Consider the following 19,581-nt stretch of genomic DNA (forward strand, 5'->3'; position numbering starts at 1 on the left):
ATACCTCGTCTCAGCATCATGATAGCAGGGGTACCTATAGATAGCTGCATATGCATATGAGCGGTTTCCCTACCCCCCACGTCATTTTTCCACGCTCCTACAGTCTTCTGCGGATCTCGTAAATATTTAAACTGGCGTGGATGCGATTTGGGCTGTTTCTGAACTATATTTTCTCTGCGCCCGACTAACCCTATATCGACTTCGCTCCGATTGCTTGAAAGTCCCCTCGACCCTGACGCGTAGCAGATTCAAAATGGCTTCCCTACATTTGGCCAGCATCGCAATCGGAGTGCTTACTGCATACCTTCTGACCAAGCTTCTCACATTTAAAAAGCCTCCAGCGCCCCTCCCACCCGGTCCTCCACCTAAACCGATTATTGGTAACTTGAAGGATCTGCCTCAGAATGGAGAGCGAGACTGGGAGCATTGGCTGAAACACAAAGAGCTTTATGGTAGATTCACACAGACAGTAATATTATCGTATACGTAATATTCAGCTAACGTGGACATTCCCACAGGTCCGATTAGTTCCATAACCGTCCTAGGTCAAACGTTTATCATCTTGAACGACCAAAAGCTCGCAGTCGAACTCCTTGAGCAGCGGTCCAAGTGGCATTCTGATAGACCCAAGATGTTCTTTGCGGCCGAGATGTATGTTTAAAGGGGGACATCCATTCGTCCATCTTGAAATATTGACGCGAACGCAGGTCTGGGTGTGGAGGCATTTTGGGATTAATCCCCTATTCCGATCGCTCTAGGGCAATTCGCAAAGCCATGAATAAGGAGATTGGATCGAAGGTAGCTGTTTCTAGATTTAACGCACTTCAGGAAGCTGAGACGCGTCGCTTTCTACTACGGGTGCTTGAGGCGCCGGAGGAGCTGAGAAACCATATTCGGACGTAAGTTGAAGAGAAGAATATTCCCTCCATTATGAATGCTTTGGTTTACCAAAATTGTAGAGAGGCTGGTGCGGTGGTTCTGAAACTTGCGTACGGGTACACTGTCGAGCCGCACAAACAGGATCCGTTGGTCGATTTGGCAGACGTGTCCATGTATTACTTTTCGCTAGTGTGTCGCTATGGGGCTTGGGTGGTGGATGTTTTTCCAAGCTGTACGATCGTTACCCTGCCAGCCTTCCATTGAGTCCTAGCTAACTGCCTTAGTGAGATTTCTCCCTTCTTGGTTTCCAGGGACTGAGTTCAAACGCATCGGACAGAGGTCTAAAGAGGCTTTTGATAATTTCGGCGGGAAACCATATAATTTCGTCAAGCACCAAATGTCACAGGGCACACACCATCCCTCATATCTGTCAAGCATTCTAGAATCAGAAGAAATTGAGCCTGGCTCCGAGAAGGAATACGTGACAAAGTGGTCCGCAGCATCGATTTACGCCGGCGGTGCTGACACGGTACGCATCATATCAAAGCAAAACTCTACCCAAGTGCAAGCTAACCTTCAGCACAGACAGTGTCCACCATGGCATCCTTCTTCCTCGCCATGGCGCTGTACCCTGAGGCTCAGAGAAAGGCCCAAGAGGAGATTGATCGTGTCGTCGGAAACAGCAGGCTTCCCACCTTCGCCGACCGGGATAATCTGCCCTATATCAACGCCACTGTGAAGGAGGTCCTCCGCTGGCACCCAGTTGTACCAAACAACCTGCCTCATCTTTCTACCCACGATGATATGTGTCAAGGATACTTTATCCCAAAGGGCTCCATAGTGATTTCTAATATCTGGTTCGTCGGACCTGTCCCATTTGTCCATCTCCGGTATCTAACATACTATTCACAACAGGGGCTTCGCACACGACCCAGACGTCTTCCACGACCCTATGACATTCAAGCCGGAACGCTACCTGGGTGACAATCCCGAGCCTGATTCTCATAGAATCTCGTTCGGATTCGGTCGCCGAATCTGTCCCGGTCGCGTTATGGCAGACGCAGCCATTTACCTCAATATTGCACAATCTTTGGCGGCCTTTAACATTGGCAAGAAAGTGGTCGATGGGAAGGAGGTCGAGCCCCGAGTAGAGTTTCAGGCTGCGCTTATCAGTCACCCGGAGCCATATGATGTCAGCATTAAGCCTCGGAGCTCGGTGCATGAGGAGCTTATTCGCGCGGTGGAGGAGGAATATCCTTGGGAGAAGAGTCATGCGGATGAGCTTGTTAATATTAAGGTATAGATGCTTGACGGATGATTGGGGGTGTTTACTAGCATTGAGAGGCGATCGGTGAAAGTGGAGGACGCTTGACTTGTTTGCTTTTTGTTGAAATGGAATTTAGCAATAGCAGTTGAACCTTAGAATACCTTATATGCGTCTGTCCCGAATGAGTCAGTGGAATTGCTCAGCCAGGTTCTGTTTGTCCATACAGTGTCCACGGAATGAGATACGGAGAGTAAGGGTTGTAACCCTAGTCAACCCTATCATGTAAGTCCGCAACAAGGGGTAGGGTATGTGCTAGTAGTAGTCCCATTAAGCCTCCGATGACACTATGCTCGCCACGAAAGGACAATATCTAGCCTTCATATATCCAGCCAACATGACCATTTTTCATTTGACTACTAGCTAATATATCTAACGAACGCGTACTAGGTACACTCGAATGGGAAACTCTTACGATGTTACGATAACGACGGTTATGGGACCACATCTAACATACGAAAGCCCGACATTGATCGATAACACGTCTTTCTGACATTCGCCCTGCCTCTTACCTTGGGTATCAGTGTCCTTTTAGATATGTAGGAATTACGCCGAAGAAGTCGTACAGGATGAATTGATAGTGATGGTACGCTTCAACTACCGATGGTTCAACAGCAAGGAGGAAAAGAAGTGTACTAGAGACTGCTATACGAGCGATATGAATAGTATTCCCTGGATCTTGGGAGAAAGTGTTCCAGGGCCAAACTCGACACTTGGCCATCCGGGGGTTTTCCGGTCTTCGGATATGGAGCCCCGCGCACAGGCACAGGATTTCCCCGTTCCCCAATCGAGCCTGTGGGGGTCATCCGAAGTTACTACGAAACTTACTGGGACTTCTCGCCGTGCTGGTACCACGTGATATGGGTCGACTCACTAGGGATCACTTATCCGGAGCCAAAGTTAGGTGTACCTTACCCACGGACACAAATTCCGGGGAGGGCAAAAAATTCCAGAACGACGGTCGAAACCTGGGATTAGATGGCCGATCGCTCAAGATCACACGCGGAAATTGATTTCGAGGGTCTTGCACAATAATGGAACAAGATATTGGCATAAGGGGGATGCTGAACATCTCCAATCACGGCCCCGCCAAACATGCGTGTCGGGAATGCCGACGACGTAAGTCTAAAGTAGGTCCACGATAGTTAATCCGTCCCCTGTCTTAGCAATTGCCGCGGCTCAAGGATTGCGGGCTGCAGACCGGCCTCATGCATAGTCAATAATCTAAACTCGTGCTAGTGCGATCGTCTCTTGCCAAGTTGTTCGCTATGTGATAAGTTCAGTCGACGATGCATTTACGAAACGTTGTCAAAGACACCGTTAACCAGGCAATATTTGACTGAGGTCGAGGAGGAATTGACGCGGACCAAGGCTCTACTCTCCGAGCTTCTACCTGGGACTAGTCGTGACATATCCAATGGGGAACGATTTATTTATCCTGAGCAGGGTACGACCGGCGACCGGGGTCTGACGTCCGAGATCCCTAACCGTGAGGGATCATCAGAGCAACCGGAGAGAACCTATGTACCCCACAGCAATATCGGTTCCGAGACTATCCCTGCTCCGGAGGTCCCCAGCCGACCCTCGCTGGGTGTCTTCAGCGCTTCTTTATCGAATAGTGGCCAGCTATACGATTACTCCGATAGGAACCAGACAGGGATTTCTCACCGGGCCAATCGCCGAAGCCAGGACGCTGTCATGTCTATGGAGACGCCCCCTTCCGCCGGCAATGTCAACTTCGAATGGGATGAACGCACCGAGGACCAGGGTGGTGATGGGTTTGTAGATGGAATGGCTATTCTCCCTAGCCGTTCTAATGATGGTGGCTATTTAGGTAAGTCTTTGAAATCTAAACTTGCGCCTTATCATTTCGCTAAGTAGATGGCTGACTCCTACATAAGGCACCGCATCTGGTGCTGCGTTACTCCGAATGACTAACTCCCAGTCTGGCGGGGAAAGGCTTGACATGCCGGAGCCTGGTCGCCCATTTGAAACAGCATCTTCCCACCCGTCACCAAGCATTCCTTTCGCATTGAGTTCTCTGTCTCAGCTGGAACCGTTTGTCGATGCGTACTTTTCCCTTTATCATTGCTCGTACCCGATCATTCATGAAGCGACATTCCGTGCGCAGTTCATGGAGGTCATTCCACGACCCACCAGCAATACCTGGCAGGTGTTGTTGTACGTGGTAGCAGCCTTGGGAGCTTTTACAGCTGCAGTGACGCCGACTGATGTGGATCTGGCCTTGTTCAAGGCGGCAAAGGCTCGCTTGACTATTGATGTACTGGAAACTGGCAGTCTGATTTTGGTGCAAGCGTTAACCTTGAGCTCAAACTACTTACAAAAGAGGAATAAACCAAACTCTGGATACAACTACCTTGGACTTGCTCGGCGGACTGCAATGGGAATCGGTTTGCACAAAGAGTTTCCCACTTCGAAAGCGTCCCCATTGGCAATGGAGATGAGACGACGAGTCTGGTACTGTCTCTACATCTTTGATGTGGGCGCCATCATCACTTTCTCGCGGCCCTTGGAGTTTCCAGAGCAGGGAATTGAGACTCGCTTGCCATTAAACATCCATGAAAGCGTAAGTGTCCATTATCTTCCGATATAACCAGTGCAATGCTGAAACTTCTGTAGGGTATTACCGCCAGTACACAGACCGCCCCGTCCCCAGTAACTGAAACTACTGTGTATACACATCTTCGGGCGCAAGCGATGTTCCATCTAAAGACAAACCTGATTTATACCAAAATCACTTCGACCTCATTCCCATCTGCGGCTGAGCTGATCGAACTAGATGGCCGTCTTATCGGCGACTGGTTGGCGTCTCTTCCGTACTTTTTCAATGAGGGGGCCATCCAGGCGCCCAAGTTTGCTCTCTGCCATTCAATCCTGCGATGGAGGTATCGTAATCTCCGCATCCTGATGTACCGACCGTTTCTGGTAGGCAAATGGATGCTCAACTCCGACCAAGGCCCGGACGGTCTCCGTGAGAAAGACGATACCCACGTAGAACTTGCCATTCAACGATGTTTCGATGCGGCCCGCGAATCTGTTGAGCTTATCTCATCGTTCTGGGCACAACATCAGAAAACAACTATGGCTTGCTGGTATGGAGTATACTTCTTGTTCCAAGCGATCCTAATCCCAGTGATCTGTTTGCGGAACAATCCGTCAGATCCGGCCGCCCACGGTTGGCGGGAACAGATTTTTCAGGCAGTCAACACTCTCGAATCAATGGTGCCACTTAATGCGAATGCTGAAAGGTTTCTCAGAGTTATACAATCTCTCTGCGGCTGCTATCTCTATCCTCGCAGCAATGGCTGGGAGGGCCCAATCCAAGAGTCACCTGAGACACAGATCGCGAACCTCTACCCTCTGATGTGGCCAACGTTAGAGATGGCACAGCTCGATGGTGTGGATTCGGCTCTGTAAGTTCCCTCACGGACAAGATATTGACGAAAGGCTGACACTCTGCCCGTTCTTCTCAGACAACAATCTGTGATCAGTGACTTTATGCACCAGGTAACTGGTCTGCAATGACTGTGATACATTCCTGAATGGATTGTTACCTAAACCGATCTATTGTGCTGCTGGTAATATATTCATTTTTCTTTTGTGGCATTCATATACTTGACATTCATTCACTGGAAATAATTAGGGAAGGGTGTATCCACCATCGATCACTAAGTTTGCTCCTGTCATATAACTCGACGCGTCCGATGCACAAAATACGTATGCCTGCAAGGATTCTCCCGTTAGCGATAGGGGTACGACATATAATCATGGAATGGAGCATCTTACCCCCTTTAACTCGTATGTTCCAGCCATTCTGCTGGCTGGGATCATGCTGAGCCACTTCTCTCGCAGCTCTGGTGGGTGATGATCCAAAATTTCAGTCGCGACGAAACCCGGAGAGATGCAGTTCACGCGGCAGAAGTCCACCCACTCAACGGAGAGACACTTGGCTAACTGAACAACTCCAGCCTTGGAGGCATTATACTGTGACGATACTTGTTAGCATGGGCTCCTGGAGAATCTAACACAACCAAGGTGCTGTTTCACATATGTTTAACTTACCGCGGCTTGCTTCTGAGGCACATTGACCAACGCGGCGCTAACAGATGCAGTAAAGACGATATTACCGGACCCTTGCTCCTTGAACACCCGAGAAGCAGCCTGGGCTGTGTAAAATGCTCCGTCCAAGTTCACATTCATGATTTGCTGCCACTGCTCTGTGGTGTAGTCCTCGGCTGCGACTGCGGTGGCGATGCCGGAGTTGGCAACCATGATGTCCAGCTTGCCAAAGTCGCGGACAATTTTCTGGACAGCCGCTTCGATCTCCTTCTGGTCACCCACATTGGCCTGGTACGCTGCGACTCTCACGTTGTGGGTCTTTGCAATAGAGGCCGCTGTGGCTTCGGCTGTGCTGGAGGAGTTGTAAATAATTGCCACCTGTTGAACAATCAGTCATCATTCAATATTTCTATGAACAAGAACTGAATCATGGAAGTCGACAATACTTACATCGGCACCAGCCTCCGCCAAAGCATTAGTAATCTCCAATCCAATACCCCGTGTACCACCTATAATTCAAACCAAAGCGATCAGTATCACCACCGGAAGAAATAGACCATTCAACCGCAGACTTACCGGTCACAATAGCCACTTTCCCCTTCAGGCTAAACGCCTGCATAACATGTTTGTTGTCGGGCTGTGCGAGAACCATATTGCCAATCTTTGTACTCTCCTTCTCGTTCACATATAACCACAATAAAACAACCAAGAGTCCAAAGATAAAATGAGCAGTTTCAACTTGTATATATATTTTACCACAATATATCGCATTCAGAACTCAACCTCACGAAAGGAATATATACCTTGTAACCGCGCAGTCTAGACATAATGATAGAGGTAATCCGCACGGCAGTTCCACCCCATCTCGGCATACCCTAGGGCCCGGGTATCACCACTCCGCACGGAGACCCCGCTCCGTGGAAATGTGGGGATCGGAGGACAGGTCCGTGATGTCTCTATCATCACTAGACCAGTTGGGTTGCGCCCGTAGTGCGTTTCATTGGTAGGTCTTGATTCTTTGCGTCATTGTACATGAGTATGAGTATGAAGGGGTGTAGGGCAAGACATCAGGGCGTTCTGGATATTCATCTCGGCCCTAGGAAGGGGTCCCTTGCCTCCTCCCTCCATTATTACACCAACGCCGAAGATAGCAGTTTCACAATCGCTGATGAACTCAGTACGGAAACATGAAAATGGGACAACCTCATTAAAGGCGTAGTGAACTCGTTCGCTCAGCGGTTGCTCGTCTACAATCCTGATGAAGTTGTGGAACTGGAAACATCAAAGCGGGTAGGTGTAGGAAGATCAGAAGGCGAGAGACCTTGTTATTCCCGGCCGGTAATCTTCTATTTTACTACGGAACATGCCCATCGGAGTGATAGCGGGGACTGCATACCAAAACAGAGGGCGCTAGGGATGCGGGCTGTTCAAACCTCAAGAACTATAATGGCTGATGTTGTAATCCATAGCATATATATCTTTTATTTAAGTATTCTATGGAAGGGCTAGTGATAAAAGCGATGCGAAGATGTCAGGGATACCTCAGGCCCGATAATTGGCTGCTGAGTACGCGGAAAGGAAAGAGATCTATTAAAATAGCCTGATAAAAAGCTAGTAAGAGAAAAGGAAAGAAAGAACTGGTGTAGAGAAAGCTAAGAGCTGCAGGGCACAGTGGGTGGTTAGACGACGAAGACTATCTCATGAATAAGAAACAACGCTCGGAGAGACAAACAGGCATTAGGGGACGAAATTTGCTTAGATCAAACGACTGTGCTTTAGTTGGGGCAGCGGCCAGGAGGACAAAATGTAAGCCGTAGGCCCAGTTTCCTATCTAGCTCCTCACACCATGACCACAGAAGATATGCATAGCTAAGCCTTAAGCCCTCATCGGATCCATGATGGATCCCTAAAGGGACAATCTTACCATTTTTCTTTGCGTACACAAGACTTCCAGAATCTCCATCTCGCGCAAACGACTTCTCGGGGGACAGCCATTCGATCACCAACTGTTTCGCCAGAGTGTCATCTCCAAGTGTCTGTTTCAAGTGGCTATCGTTATTTTCCAAATCTTCAATATCCACGAGTTGGCCTGTGGTTTGTCCGGTGGCAGCTCCATGCTTATGTACTTCCAGTGGAAGCATCTGCGTTAAGGACTTGAGAACATGTTCGCTATCAAGGAGAGCTGGGTCCCAGAGAGAGTCAACTAGAGGAATTCCTTCTGGCACAGAGAAAAGGGCATTGCAATCTATGGCGTTGGATATATGGAGCAAATCCATCAGCTCAGCCGACAGCGTGTCTGCCTCGAGAAGACAGATACTATCGAAGCAACTTCGGAACCTAGGCAAGTGGTTCCGGAAGGCGGGTCTCCTCCTCCCTCGTCGCTCGAAGTTGGGCGCTGGATGTAGCTGGACCGAATACATCTGATCATCAGTTTCAAGTTCAACTATATCTTCGATGCTATCGTCTAGGATATGGCCCACTGTAACGCCTACATGGCGCACACGGCCTCCATTGTGAGTATCCTCTTCCAGAAGACCTAAGAATCCTAGGCTGCTGAAAGAACGAGTAGGCTGCATCACTGCGGAAATAGACTGGGGTTCAACACAAAGAATCTTACATGATACCTGAGGACGAATATTTCTGGGATCACGGCCCAATCGAAGCTCGAAATAAGGAACGTCCTGAAGAAACTCCGGCAGCTGGGGCTCCTCTTCACCATACCACAGGGCTACGAGACGGGTCGTACGATTATATGGCTGACTCCAGGTGTACGCGTAGATACTGAAGAGTGTTAGACCTACCTCTTCAACTATGCCGAGGGGGAAAATACAACTCACGATTCAATTCCACACAGTCGCTTTTTTACAGCCTCTTCCGTTGCCCATGTAAGCTCCTCCGGCGCATCTATATCGGGGACGGGCCTGCCTTCGAATTCAAGAGGCACGTATTGTCGGACAGTCTCCATATCTAGAATATTTCTGTCTTCATCTCGTTCCTCTGCCGGCCTCGTGAGTAGATCACGGAGATTGTCATCTGTTAGCCTGGAAATGACGTGTAATCGGAGCCTGCGCCTCCAATCGCGCCGGGCTCTTCTTTCTCGGTGTCTTCGACTTTCCTCTGTCTCAGGTACAAAGCACTGTTCCGATTGAGAACTGTCTTGCGCATTCATTGTAGCTGATATATCTGTTGATGACTTGGAAAATGGTGATTCTGAGGAGCAGGCAGTCCGGCCCAGTGGGCTACTTAAACACATCGAACGAGCCCGAATTTTAGATACCGGGCCAGAGGTAAGGTGGCTCGGCGTCAGATTGACTAGTGGCTCTGTACCACGCTCGTGTCAATGAGAGAAACAAAAGCATCTCGGCTGGCGCTTACCCATGGCTGAGCTGTTACAAGGAAATGGATCGACTATCTGAGACAGCAATTGGCGTTCAGACAACAGTTTGGGCTAATATTGTCGCACAGTGAGATTTTCCAAGGAAGTGAATCTCGCTATCAATTGCAGGTTTTTTCTGGTCAGCAAATCACGTCGTGAAACGAGGGAATGGAAAAGGTGGTACCATTCAAGATCGATCAATAACGATACACTGCAACGCAACTATTCCCAGGTCAGCAAATAACATTGGAAAGGCACTGAGGGAGCAGGGACATACATGTGTCGCCAACGAGAGACTTAAAGAGGAATAATGCTCAAGGTAGGATGCTTTAGGAAAGATGGAGAAGGTATGGAGCTTTGCGTTACATCTGTCTTTATATAATAGAACACGGGCTTCGTTAAGGCGCCCATCCCTGTTACAAGGCTGGTCAATGCTCTGAATAGAGTCGCTATAGCGGGGTGTGCTCTCTTTGTGTGGTGGCCCTGGGAGTATGGGTAAAGAAAGGACCTGAAGGCATGTGGTATCACTAAAGTGTGAATCTGTACCGCACCCTTACTGTTGGCTTTGTTCTTCTAGATACGTTATGCTCTATGTTATCCTTGGGACTTAGATGGAGTGTCAAACGTAGAATACAAATGCGTTGGTGCACAAAGCCACAGGTCATCCATCTCTTCCGGTAGGAATACTGTTCACATCCATGGCAGTTGTCTATGGATAGCATCATTGAAAGAAATCAAGAATTTAGGGTGAAGTCTTTATTCAAATAGCTTAATGGGCACTTAGGTAAGGCACATACAATAAGGATATCCATTAACTGTGCTACATGATAGTAGCCTGAAAGGGTCTGCAAACGTACTAGGTTGCACCTAATGTCAACATGATCATATTAGTTGCTTGAAGTTCAATGTCTGCTATATCATGTGCTCAATATGTAATGGAGCGGTAGCATAGCCTTCGTTGTCATGATATCAAAGAAGCTATGAATAAAGTAAAAAGGACAAAGAGACGAATGAAAATATTAACACAGCACTCATTCACTATTGCTCCGCAAAAGAGCCAATCTAATCATGCAACGGCTGTTCCTAAAGAAGTTCATTTGCTTCCTTTCTATGCCTTTGCTTACCATTAAAGCAATACACTTCGTGATCCCCACGGAATTATGGTTCTGCCTCCTTCTACAACCATTTCCGGGCGTAACAGCCACCCGCTTTGTAGCGGTGCTTGTCTGGCCGGGCCAGATGTTTCCCGTGCCCAGTGATAGGAGCAGGGGCATTTCATTATCAGCATTACTGCCAAGCTCTTCATTCCAAAGAATGTTGTCACGGCCAAGATCTTCGTAGCTGACTTCCAAGTCATTGATTTCCTTGTTCAGTCTGTGAACTTTCCAGTCTGGCCACCGCGGTATCTCCAAAGTTGCTGTGCTTTTGCCCACAATGAATATCATGTGGTGAATCTCCCCAGCCGCATGAACAAGATAAATTTTTGCGAAGTCGATCATACCTGGGGAGAAGAGGCACAGCAGGCACCGAAGCCTTCCGTATCAATAGGATGCTTGTGGGAATCTCTACGCCGACGATAGAGAATCACTGTCTCCTGGCACTTATCCGCATATCACTATCTAGACATGAATGCCGGTCACTTACGATATTCGAAGCGTCTAAATAATATTCATCCATTCATACTGCCATGTAGTGTAGCTATGGTAGGATGTCTCTATATAGTCCTAGATACGTAACGACGACAAAATTGATCAATTATCCTTACTCTGATGCTCAGGTGTACCATTAATGACCAGGTCCGCCGGGAGGCGCCTTTCAGAAATAGTCTGCGCATTTAGGAAGTCGTTTTGGTCCACCCTCCTGAAGCCATCATCAAGGGTTGGTTCGATTCCCGCCAGAACATGTCGCTTTGCAACCCGCTCCCTAGCTACCTGTAAATCTGCCTCCACGAACACACGATAGTCGACCATAGATGCCACGTCCCGCCACTGCAGCTCATCTAATAGCAAGTAGTTACCCTCCAGGATGATGATTGACGTATCTGGGGTTATGGAGATACCGTCGGTGACGGGGTCCTTCTTCTCATGGTCAAATGAGGGGGCATGTAAGATCTCCGAGGACGAGGGAGATGGAGGTGGGGTTGTCTGATTGTGAAAAGGGCTCGTGTCCTTCTCTGCCCACTTGCGCAACCTCTGGACGAACATTATGAACCCTGACACGTCGAATGTCCATGGGGCTCCTCGGCGGACATAGGCCTCCTTTCGGTTGGGGAGCTGGTCCAGCTCTGCTCGCGATAGATGGAAGCCGTCCATCGGAACGCATACCGTGTGACGGCGGATGCTTGCCGGCATTGCATTTAGGCGCTCGGTGAGCGCATTTGCCAAGGTGGTCTTTCCAGACCCTGGGGCTCCGGCGATTGCGACGAGAAATCTAGGCTTGTCGTGTATGATGGCGCGACTGTAGATTGATTCCACGACTTGAGCGTATACGGCGTCCATGTTGGATTAAAAGTGGCACAAGCCTCAGACAATTTTCAAATGGTGCTTCCTAGTTTTACATTAGTCTAAGCCCTTTATGCGATTGACAATGCGACATACCGTTGGTGTGACCTAGTAAACGTGAGTAGAGAGAACCACTAGCCACCTATACTTCAAGGACTTAAAGTAGACTGTGAAGGTCAGAGGATCAGATGAGGGACTCTTGCTCCGCTTTTAATGCAGTTGGTCCATGAGCGAGGCAGCATAACCTTAGTTCCACGGATCACAGTCGTCCGGCAATAGCAGGATTTCGGTATCGTCTCCTTGTGGAGAAAACTTCGATTGGGTGTCGATGTCGCATGTGGAGCTGCTGGCCCTGTATACCAACTCATCGTGCTGAAAATGGACCGCGGAAGGGTGCTCACGATCACCGCTCTAAGTCGATCCCATCATACATAGGGTGGTCCAACACTGATTGGCATGATTCACAGACTCTAAGATCTTTCCTGGTACTACAGAATTTGGGACACCTTTATTTGGTGTTTTTCAACTTGTAAATAATAGAGTATTTCTCATTTTTCATTTTACAGTTCGTTAATTCGATTAAGTCCTGTTCTACCGTCCCTGATACCCCTCGATAATCACTTTGATGACACTCTCCTTTCCTTGCCTAACCAGCTCGAATGCCTGCTCAGCCTCCTCAAACGTATACCGGTTGGTAATGAGACGCTTGACATCCACCTTTCCACTAGCAATTAAGTCCACGGCAGTCGAATAGCAACCAGTGCTGTAACGAATAGACCCGCGGATAGTCAAGTCGCGAATACAAGCAGTTGTAATTGGGAACATAACATTCTATAAAGCCCCTTATTAGCATAATTCCAGTTCCATGACCCCAGTCAATTGCCTAGCACTACTCACCTCACGTCCCATTCCAGCCTGAACATAAGTACCGCCCTTCTTCGTCAAGTGTATTCCAGTCTGAATACAAGGTTGTGCACCAGTAGCCTCAAGAACAACATCCGGGCCCTCGCCTAAGTCGAACTGTTCCTTAATAATCTTCGCCAATTTCTCACTCCACTCCTCGGGAGACACATCAGCCGGAGGTGGAGGGGGTACAAAGACATCATCTGCGCCAAAGGTCTTCGCAAACTCCGCACGAGACTTGCTAATGTCGACGCCGATGACCTTCTTGGCGCCGTAGGCCTTGCTGACAGCCTGGCAGAGGAGACCAATAGGACCGCAGCCGAAGACCACGATCTTCTGGTTCGCCCTCACGTTTCCGACCTTGGTAATCTGGCATGCGACCGCGACTGGCTCGACCATGGCTCCTTCCTCCATGTTCATGTGATCGGGAATGGGGTAGCAGAAGTCAGACTGGGTGATGTAGTATTTCGACAAAGTTCCATCGTGGGGAGGAGTTGCTGCGAAGCGGTCGTTCGGACAAAGGTTGTACGAGCCACTGTGACAGTACTCGCAGCTGAAATATTCATTAGAGATCACTCGCTCCTATATAAAAGTCATAGACACTTACTGTCTGCAGGGAATACCAGGCTCGATGGCAACACGATCGCCAACCTTCAGGTTCTTGACGGCCGATCCGACGTCCATAACAGTTCCTGAGCTTTCATGGCCGAGAACGATGGGGCTTGTGAGAACAAAATCTGGATATCATTCATTAGTCCAGTTCCATTCCCATGTAAGTTGTCGTTTATCGTCACCTACCGCCGATTCTGCCTCTTTGCCAGTAATGCACGTCAGATCCGCAGATACCTGTTTGGGCGATCTGAACGCGCACATCCCAGGGATCCTGGAGCGCGGGAACTGGTCTATCTTCGAAGGCGACATCCTTCACGGCCTTGAGGACGAAGGAGGGGTTTGAGTCTTGCTATTTCTCCGAAAAGTCAAATTAGCAACTCTTTGTGCATAACTAGACGTTCAAGTGCACAGTTTAACTTACCGTCATGATGATCCTATGTAATATGGAAACAGAAGCAAATAACACTGATACTTCAAAAGTTTCCAAATAAAGAAGAGCCTTTCAATAGTAAACCATCTCATCGGGATAAATAAATTTCGTATCTCCTGATATATACTCCGCAAAAACATACCTCCATGTCTACCCCGCGAGATGAGCTCCGAACCCCACCCATCCACATCGACGTAATGCCGGGCGGGCACGGCAGCCCGCCAATACCTTGTCAATGCCGGTCCGGACTCCAGGCCCCGTTCAAGGCACCTCAGCCCGTCGCGAGCGGAATGGGGCCTCCGTTTCGGCTAGGCCTCCTCGGACAGTGGCCTGACGGACACCAAACAGGTCCGGAATTCAGACGATCCATGGTTTCTTCGGCACGCACGGAGTATTCTGTGGGAATGCTCGTGTCAATGTCAGTTGAGGTCGATGGGTGTTACTCCACTTGTTGTCTTGATCTTGGTCTGTCTTGGAAGGTATGTCCGGCGTTATGGGTGATATAATCTCAGGGGTATTATTTGTGTTGGTGTTAATTATTCCTGTCTCCGGCGTTGAGTCGATCATATTATGTGGTTTAGAGTGTAGTATTCTAGAGTTGTAGTGACTTAGGAGATAAAACGATGTGTGAAGTAGAGATATACATTTCCAGAAGGCAAAGTAGACAAGGCGATAATAGCGCAGAGACAAGCAACACAAAAATGTACCAAACAAAAGGGAAATTAAAATAGAAAGGAAGTAAATTATTTAAGTTTGATATATATATATAGCAAGGTGAGACTAATACCTTACGAATTATATGAAGGTTATGTATGTAATTCGAAATGGTTTTTCATAGCTATAGGCCGTATCAATATACCAAAAACAAAGCGTCACCATTGAATGCATCCCAAATGCCCCAATCGAAAAGTACAAATCGAAAACCTTTTCACCAAATCTATATGCTCTAAAAGTCAAGTCATCAAAAAGGAACATAACATCTACCGGCAAGTGTAGCCACCATCGACAACAATATCCGAACCCGTCGTGTAGGTGCTTGCATCGCTGGCAAGATACAAATAGACACCCTTGAGCTCTCTGGGATCGGCGTCACGCTTCATCGGGGTCAGGCTGTACCATTCCTCCTTCATCTCAATGGGGCAGTCGCCACTGATAGGGGTGTCGATGTATCCCGGGCTGACAGAGTTTACCCGAGCGAAACTAGCCCACTCGACGGCCAAAGACTTAGCCAGGTGGATAACACCAGCCTTGCATGCATTGTAACAGGCCTAGAGAGTACCCAGTCAGTTGTCTGTGCGGAGCTGAAGTGTGGTAAGTGATTAAATGAACATACCTGCTGCTGAGGGACATTGGCGGCGTGACCCGACATGGACGCAGTGAAGATCATGTTGCCCGAGCCCTGCTTGCGGAAGATCTCTCCAGCCACACGCGCGCAGTAGTAGGCACCCGAGAAGTCGATATCCACTACACGGTGCCAATCCTCAAGACGGTCATCAAGACCACCTGCCTTGGAAGGGATTCCAGCATTGGCAATCATCACGTCCAAGCGCCCGAAGTCTGCAACAACAGCTTGGGTAGCAGCCTCAACCTGTACAATATCATTGTTAATTTCAATGTACCAAACAGCAATGCAATAATGGTAGTGTCGCTGCATACCTCATTGAAGTTCTGGACCGAGCACTTGTACGCCTTGCACTTCACGCCGAAGTCCTTGGCAATTGTCGCGGCCCGGTCATCAGCCTGGCCGGAGCTGTTGTACCAGAGGGCGACATCAGCACCAGCTTCAGCTAGTGCCCGACCGACTTCGTATCCAATACCACCCGAGCCACCAGTAATGATAACGACCTTGCCGTGCATGTCGAACATCTTGAACACGCTGTCCGGCAGCGTGGGGTTAGGCCAACGGATACTCTTCTGTGCAGCAGCCATTTTGTGAGGTAATTTAATGTCGGAGTCAGGAAAAGCTTTTAAAAGTGCGTGTTGAAGATGGAAACAACCAACAATATTGGTTTTCTGCAGTGTGACTTCTCTTTACATCCATCCGGCCTCAGTAGGATATTTTATACCCTCGATCATTCTCCAAGGTCCACGGTAACGCCCACTAGGACTGTGAAGTCCATCGCGGACTCTGAATCCATATCTCCCACTTCGCATGTCACTGTCCGTCATCCCGGCTCCGTGACCCACGCGAGGAAATCCTGGAGTCGGGATGGCGTCTCCCATTATCATCCGAGACCGGACATGGCAGTCCGCTGGAAACGGCCCCGCCTGTCCGTTCCATCTCTAAGCTCGATTCGGCGATAGACACGAGTCAAGCCACACGCATCTTCGGCACTAAAAAAGGCTCAGTTAACTCTGCTAGTAATGCTTTAGCCGGTTTACCCCCGCATGCTGCTGCCAGTTAAAGTTTCTGGGGTAGTCTCAGCCCCGGTCACGGGCTATGGCCAACCCTGAGCCTGCCGTATCAGCGACGTTAGATGGAGATGGGGCCATCCCTACACAATGCCTTGGTCAATGATGTAGCCTCCATCCATTTATTTATATACCCGTAAATCGGACTGGTTCGCGCACGCCCTAAATGAATCTGACCCTTGTCTGGCTTCACATCACAACTATTAGGCCATTATGAAGGACCAAGATATTGTTGGAGAGGCACTCGCTGCCGTTCTCCCTCAGCATGACAAGCCCTGGTTCAGGGTACCCCATCTTCTAAAGCTCAATCTCATCCTGCTGGTTCCATTATTATCGTCGGCTGTTGCGGGATACGATGGTACGTGCCAGATCGCTCTCCTGGAGATGCAAAGCAACTAATACGAAGGGTTGTAGGTTCGCTGATGAACGGATTGCAATCTATCCCTGAGTGGAAAAGATATTTCGGAAACCCAACTGGTTCTATTCTCGGCGTCGTGAATGCAGCCCAATCCATTGGAAGCGTGGTGTCTTTGCCGGTCGTGGGATGGCTTTCTGACAGACTTGGCCGACGCTTGACACTGTTGCTAGGCTCATTAACCATCGTGGCATCTTCTGCGATTCAGGCTGCCTCTGTTAAGTATGGCATGTTTGTGTTCTCACGGGTGCTGGTCGGTGTTGGATCCATGCTTGTAGTTCAGCCGGCCCCTATGCTTATCACAGAGCTGGCATATCCTACCCATCGTGGAAAGTATACCAGGTATGTCATTCGGAAAAACGGACAAAGGATAAATGCATCGTGCGCTGACACAGATTCCTTCATCAACAGTGCCTTTTGGACGATGGATTACTTGGGCGCCATTCTGGCCTCGTGGACTTGTTACGGGACACAGAGAAACATGACAGACGACTGGACATGGAGGATACCATCTATTATCCAGGCAGGATTCCCCATTGTCCAGATATTATTCTGGTGGTGCGTTCCGGAATCTCCACGGTATGACCTGTTGCAGTGGCCAACCACTGGCCTATATGGTAGAAGAAGTGCTTGTTCTAACACTCCCTGTAGATGGCTCATCGCGAACGATCGACGTGAAGAAGCAGAACAATTACTCGCTCGTTTTCACACCGACGGAGACGTCAACCACCCGTTGGTTCAATTCGAAATGTCAGAGATCATCCACACTCTCTCGATGGAGGCTCGAGCATCTCAAGTACCATGGTCGACCCTGGTCAAGACGCCTGGGAATCGAAAGAGAACATTCATTGCGATCTGCGTCGGAGCTTTCGCTCAGTGGAACGTTAGTTAATCTGTCCTTTCGTTGTCTCTTACCCTGACTCGCACTAACCATCATCTCCCTCCTTACATAGGGTGTCGCTGTCGTATCGTATTACCTCACCCTTGTCCTTGACACCGTCGGAATAACCGATTCCGATACACAAACCCTGATCAACGGCTTACTACAAGTCTTCAACTTCATCGCAGCAGGAAGTGCAGCCTTGCTGGTAGACCGGCTCGGTCGACGAACCCTATTCCTCTGGTCCGCCGCAGGAATGCTGGTCTCGTTTGTGATATGGACCGCCTGCTCCGCTGTCTTCGACACCAGCCAAGCCGCCCCGCTCGGAAACACTGTGATTGCCTTCGTTTTCATCTTCTACTTCCATTATGACATCGCATACACCCCTCTTCTGCTGGGCTACCCCACTGAAATCTTCCCTTACTCAATCCGAAGCAAGGGCGTGACGACAACACTGTTGTCTGTGTACTCCTCACTGGTCATCCTTGCGTTCGTCAACCCAATCGCGTTGGAGAATATCGGATGGCATTATTATATTTTCTTTTGCTGCTTTGACCTCCTCGTTCTTGCTGTGACTTTCTTCATGTTCCCCGAGACAAAGGGTCACTCGCTTGAGGAAATTGCGCAGATTTTCGATGGGCCGTCGGCGGGAACGGGCGGGCTTGAGGTCGGCAAGAAGGATTATGATGAGACTATCACACGGGAACATGCCGAGTATGCTGGCTAAAGGCCTCTAGCTCTCACAAGGTCACCTGTCTGTCGGGTGGTGCTAGACCTAGCGTCAGGATTCAGAAAATCGGTAAATGTTCGTCGTTTCTTTTCATAGCGGTGTATATTGCTTTTTGATATGTAAATCAAGTTGAGGGCGTCACACACTAGGCAACAGAGCTGAGGTGCGTTGATCAAGCCGCTTATCTGGTAATCTATAGCTTTCTTCCAATCATTCTAGATACTCTTTTTGTGCTGTTTAAGCGGTGGGCAGTTATGGCGTGCTTCAGATTACAGATCAATTTCATTTAACCTGGCTATTTCGATCCACACTTGGGTAATTTTGCCAAATATTGTTGACTTGCTGAGACTATGACCATCATCCTAGATTGTCTCGAGGACCTTAAAGCATCAGCTTTTGCTGTTATAATATGTAATCAGGCACTCAATGAGATCGTCTCCATTAGACTAGTTGTTCTTCACCCACTTCTTTATTTCATAAATAATGCGCTCTCTGAGACAATTCGCGTATGGAAATACACCTCAGGCCAGATTCTAGGTGAGTTTGTGTTCATATCGTTTTTCCCCGTTCTTTGATTACTCCTGATGAAGCTATTATGCTTATCTTGTTGAACTTGATCACACGAAGTATGTCCACGATTGAGTTACTTGGATCCGTCATCATGACTGTGAAAAAGCAATGGCTTAGGAGGCACAGCGCTAGACCATCCAAACAGTGTCAACAAAGAGGGCCTTCAAGGGAGGGCTCTAATTGAGGGGATTCGGAATCTCATATAGTTTATATGTACATCTGTCTCCTGATATCCTCACACTTCTTAGTAACAACTCTTGGATATAGCAAGGTTTTGATCAACCCGGCGAAGACTACACGCCATCGTCGAATTACCATGTAGCGCGTAGAATGGAATACTTCCTACCTTCTGGATCCAGTACTTCTAGACGATAGAATCATAATGCCGTCAGCATAAAGAATGGCTACAAGGCGCACTCCAGAGTCACAGTTCGCCTTCTCCCAAAATGGATTAGGTGGTCACTTCCAA

At 48.6% G+C, this 19,581-nt stretch overlaps 8 protein-coding genes across 8 annotated transcripts; 3 read left to right on the forward strand and 5 right to left on the reverse strand.

Annotated features, from left to right (window-relative positions):
- Positions 1-253: 253 nt before the first annotated feature.
- AO090701000417 (cytochrome P450) lies at positions 254-2,182 on the forward strand (the record flags this gene model as incomplete). Its single annotated transcript, XM_023237330.1, has 6 exons — positions 254-486; positions 708-899; positions 960-1,111; positions 1,164-1,408; positions 1,465-1,736; positions 1,795-2,182. The coding sequence occupies 6 exons, from the start codon at positions 254-256 to the stop codon at positions 2,180-2,182; spliced, it is 1,482 nt and encodes a 493-aa protein (XP_023092122.1).
- Positions 2,183-3,298: 1,116 nt separating this feature from the next.
- AO090701000416 (uncharacterized protein) lies at positions 3,299-5,711 on the forward strand (the record flags this gene model as incomplete). Its single annotated transcript, XM_023237331.1, has 5 exons — positions 3,299-3,322; positions 3,443-4,037; positions 4,105-4,790; positions 4,844-5,637; positions 5,672-5,711. 5 exons carry the CDS (start codon positions 3,299-3,301, stop codon positions 5,709-5,711), a joined length of 2,139 nt encoding a protein of 712 aa, XP_023092121.1.
- Positions 5,712-5,863: 152 nt separating this feature from the next.
- On the reverse strand, positions 5,864-7,110 carry AO090701000415 (SDR family oxidoreductase; the record flags this gene model as incomplete). Its single annotated transcript, XM_023237332.1, has 6 exons — positions 5,864-5,947; positions 6,011-6,208; positions 6,287-6,661; positions 6,734-6,792; positions 6,860-6,956; positions 7,087-7,110. 6 exons carry the CDS (start codon positions 7,108-7,110, stop codon positions 5,864-5,866), a joined length of 837 nt encoding a protein of 278 aa, XP_023092120.1.
- A 948-nt stretch (positions 7,111-8,058) lies between these two features.
- AO090701000414 (uncharacterized protein) lies at positions 8,059-9,452 on the reverse strand (the record flags this gene model as incomplete). Its single annotated transcript, XM_001823207.3, has 2 exons — positions 8,059-9,064; positions 9,121-9,452. 2 exons carry the CDS (start codon positions 9,450-9,452, stop codon positions 8,059-8,061), a joined length of 1,338 nt encoding a protein of 445 aa, XP_001823259.3.
- A 1,176-nt stretch (positions 9,453-10,628) lies between these two features.
- AO090701000413 (uncharacterized protein) lies at positions 10,629-11,158 on the reverse strand (the record flags this gene model as incomplete). The annotated part of the gene is made up of 2 exons (XM_023237333.1): positions 10,629-10,637; positions 10,784-11,158. The coding sequence occupies 2 exons, from the start codon at positions 11,156-11,158 to the stop codon at positions 10,629-10,631; spliced, it is 384 nt and encodes a 127-aa protein (XP_023092119.1).
- A 252-nt stretch (positions 11,159-11,410) lies between these two features.
- AO090701000412 (uncharacterized protein) lies at positions 11,411-12,157 on the reverse strand (the record flags this gene model as incomplete). The annotated part of the gene is made up of 1 exon (XM_001823205.1): positions 11,411-12,157. The coding sequence occupies one exon, from the start codon at positions 12,155-12,157 to the stop codon at positions 11,411-11,413; it is 747 nt and encodes a 248-aa protein (XP_001823257.1).
- Positions 12,158-12,751: 594 nt separating this feature from the next.
- AO090701000411 (NAD(P)-dependent alcohol dehydrogenase) lies at positions 12,752-14,197 on the reverse strand (the record flags this gene model as incomplete). The annotated part of the gene is made up of 5 exons (XM_023237334.1): positions 12,752-12,991; positions 13,058-13,616; positions 13,671-13,800; positions 13,862-14,020; positions 14,140-14,197. The coding sequence occupies 5 exons, from the start codon at positions 14,195-14,197 to the stop codon at positions 12,752-12,754; spliced, it is 1,146 nt and encodes a 381-aa protein (XP_023092118.1).
- A 2,533-nt stretch (positions 14,198-16,730) lies between these two features.
- Positions 16,731-18,539, forward strand: AO090701000410 (uncharacterized protein; the record flags this gene model as incomplete). The annotated part of the gene is made up of 5 exons (XM_001823203.1): positions 16,731-16,875; positions 16,932-17,274; positions 17,344-17,511; positions 17,584-17,815; positions 17,886-18,539. 5 exons carry the CDS (start codon positions 16,731-16,733, stop codon positions 18,537-18,539), a joined length of 1,542 nt encoding a protein of 513 aa, XP_001823255.1.
- Positions 18,540-19,581: the final 1,042 nt, after the last annotated feature.

This window comes from Aspergillus oryzae, chromosome 5 (assembly GCF_000184455.2).
Source record: "Aspergillus oryzae RIB40 DNA, chromosome 5".
In the NCBI taxonomy this organism is placed as follows: Eukaryota; Fungi; Ascomycota; class Eurotiomycetes; order Eurotiales; family Aspergillaceae; genus Aspergillus; species Aspergillus oryzae.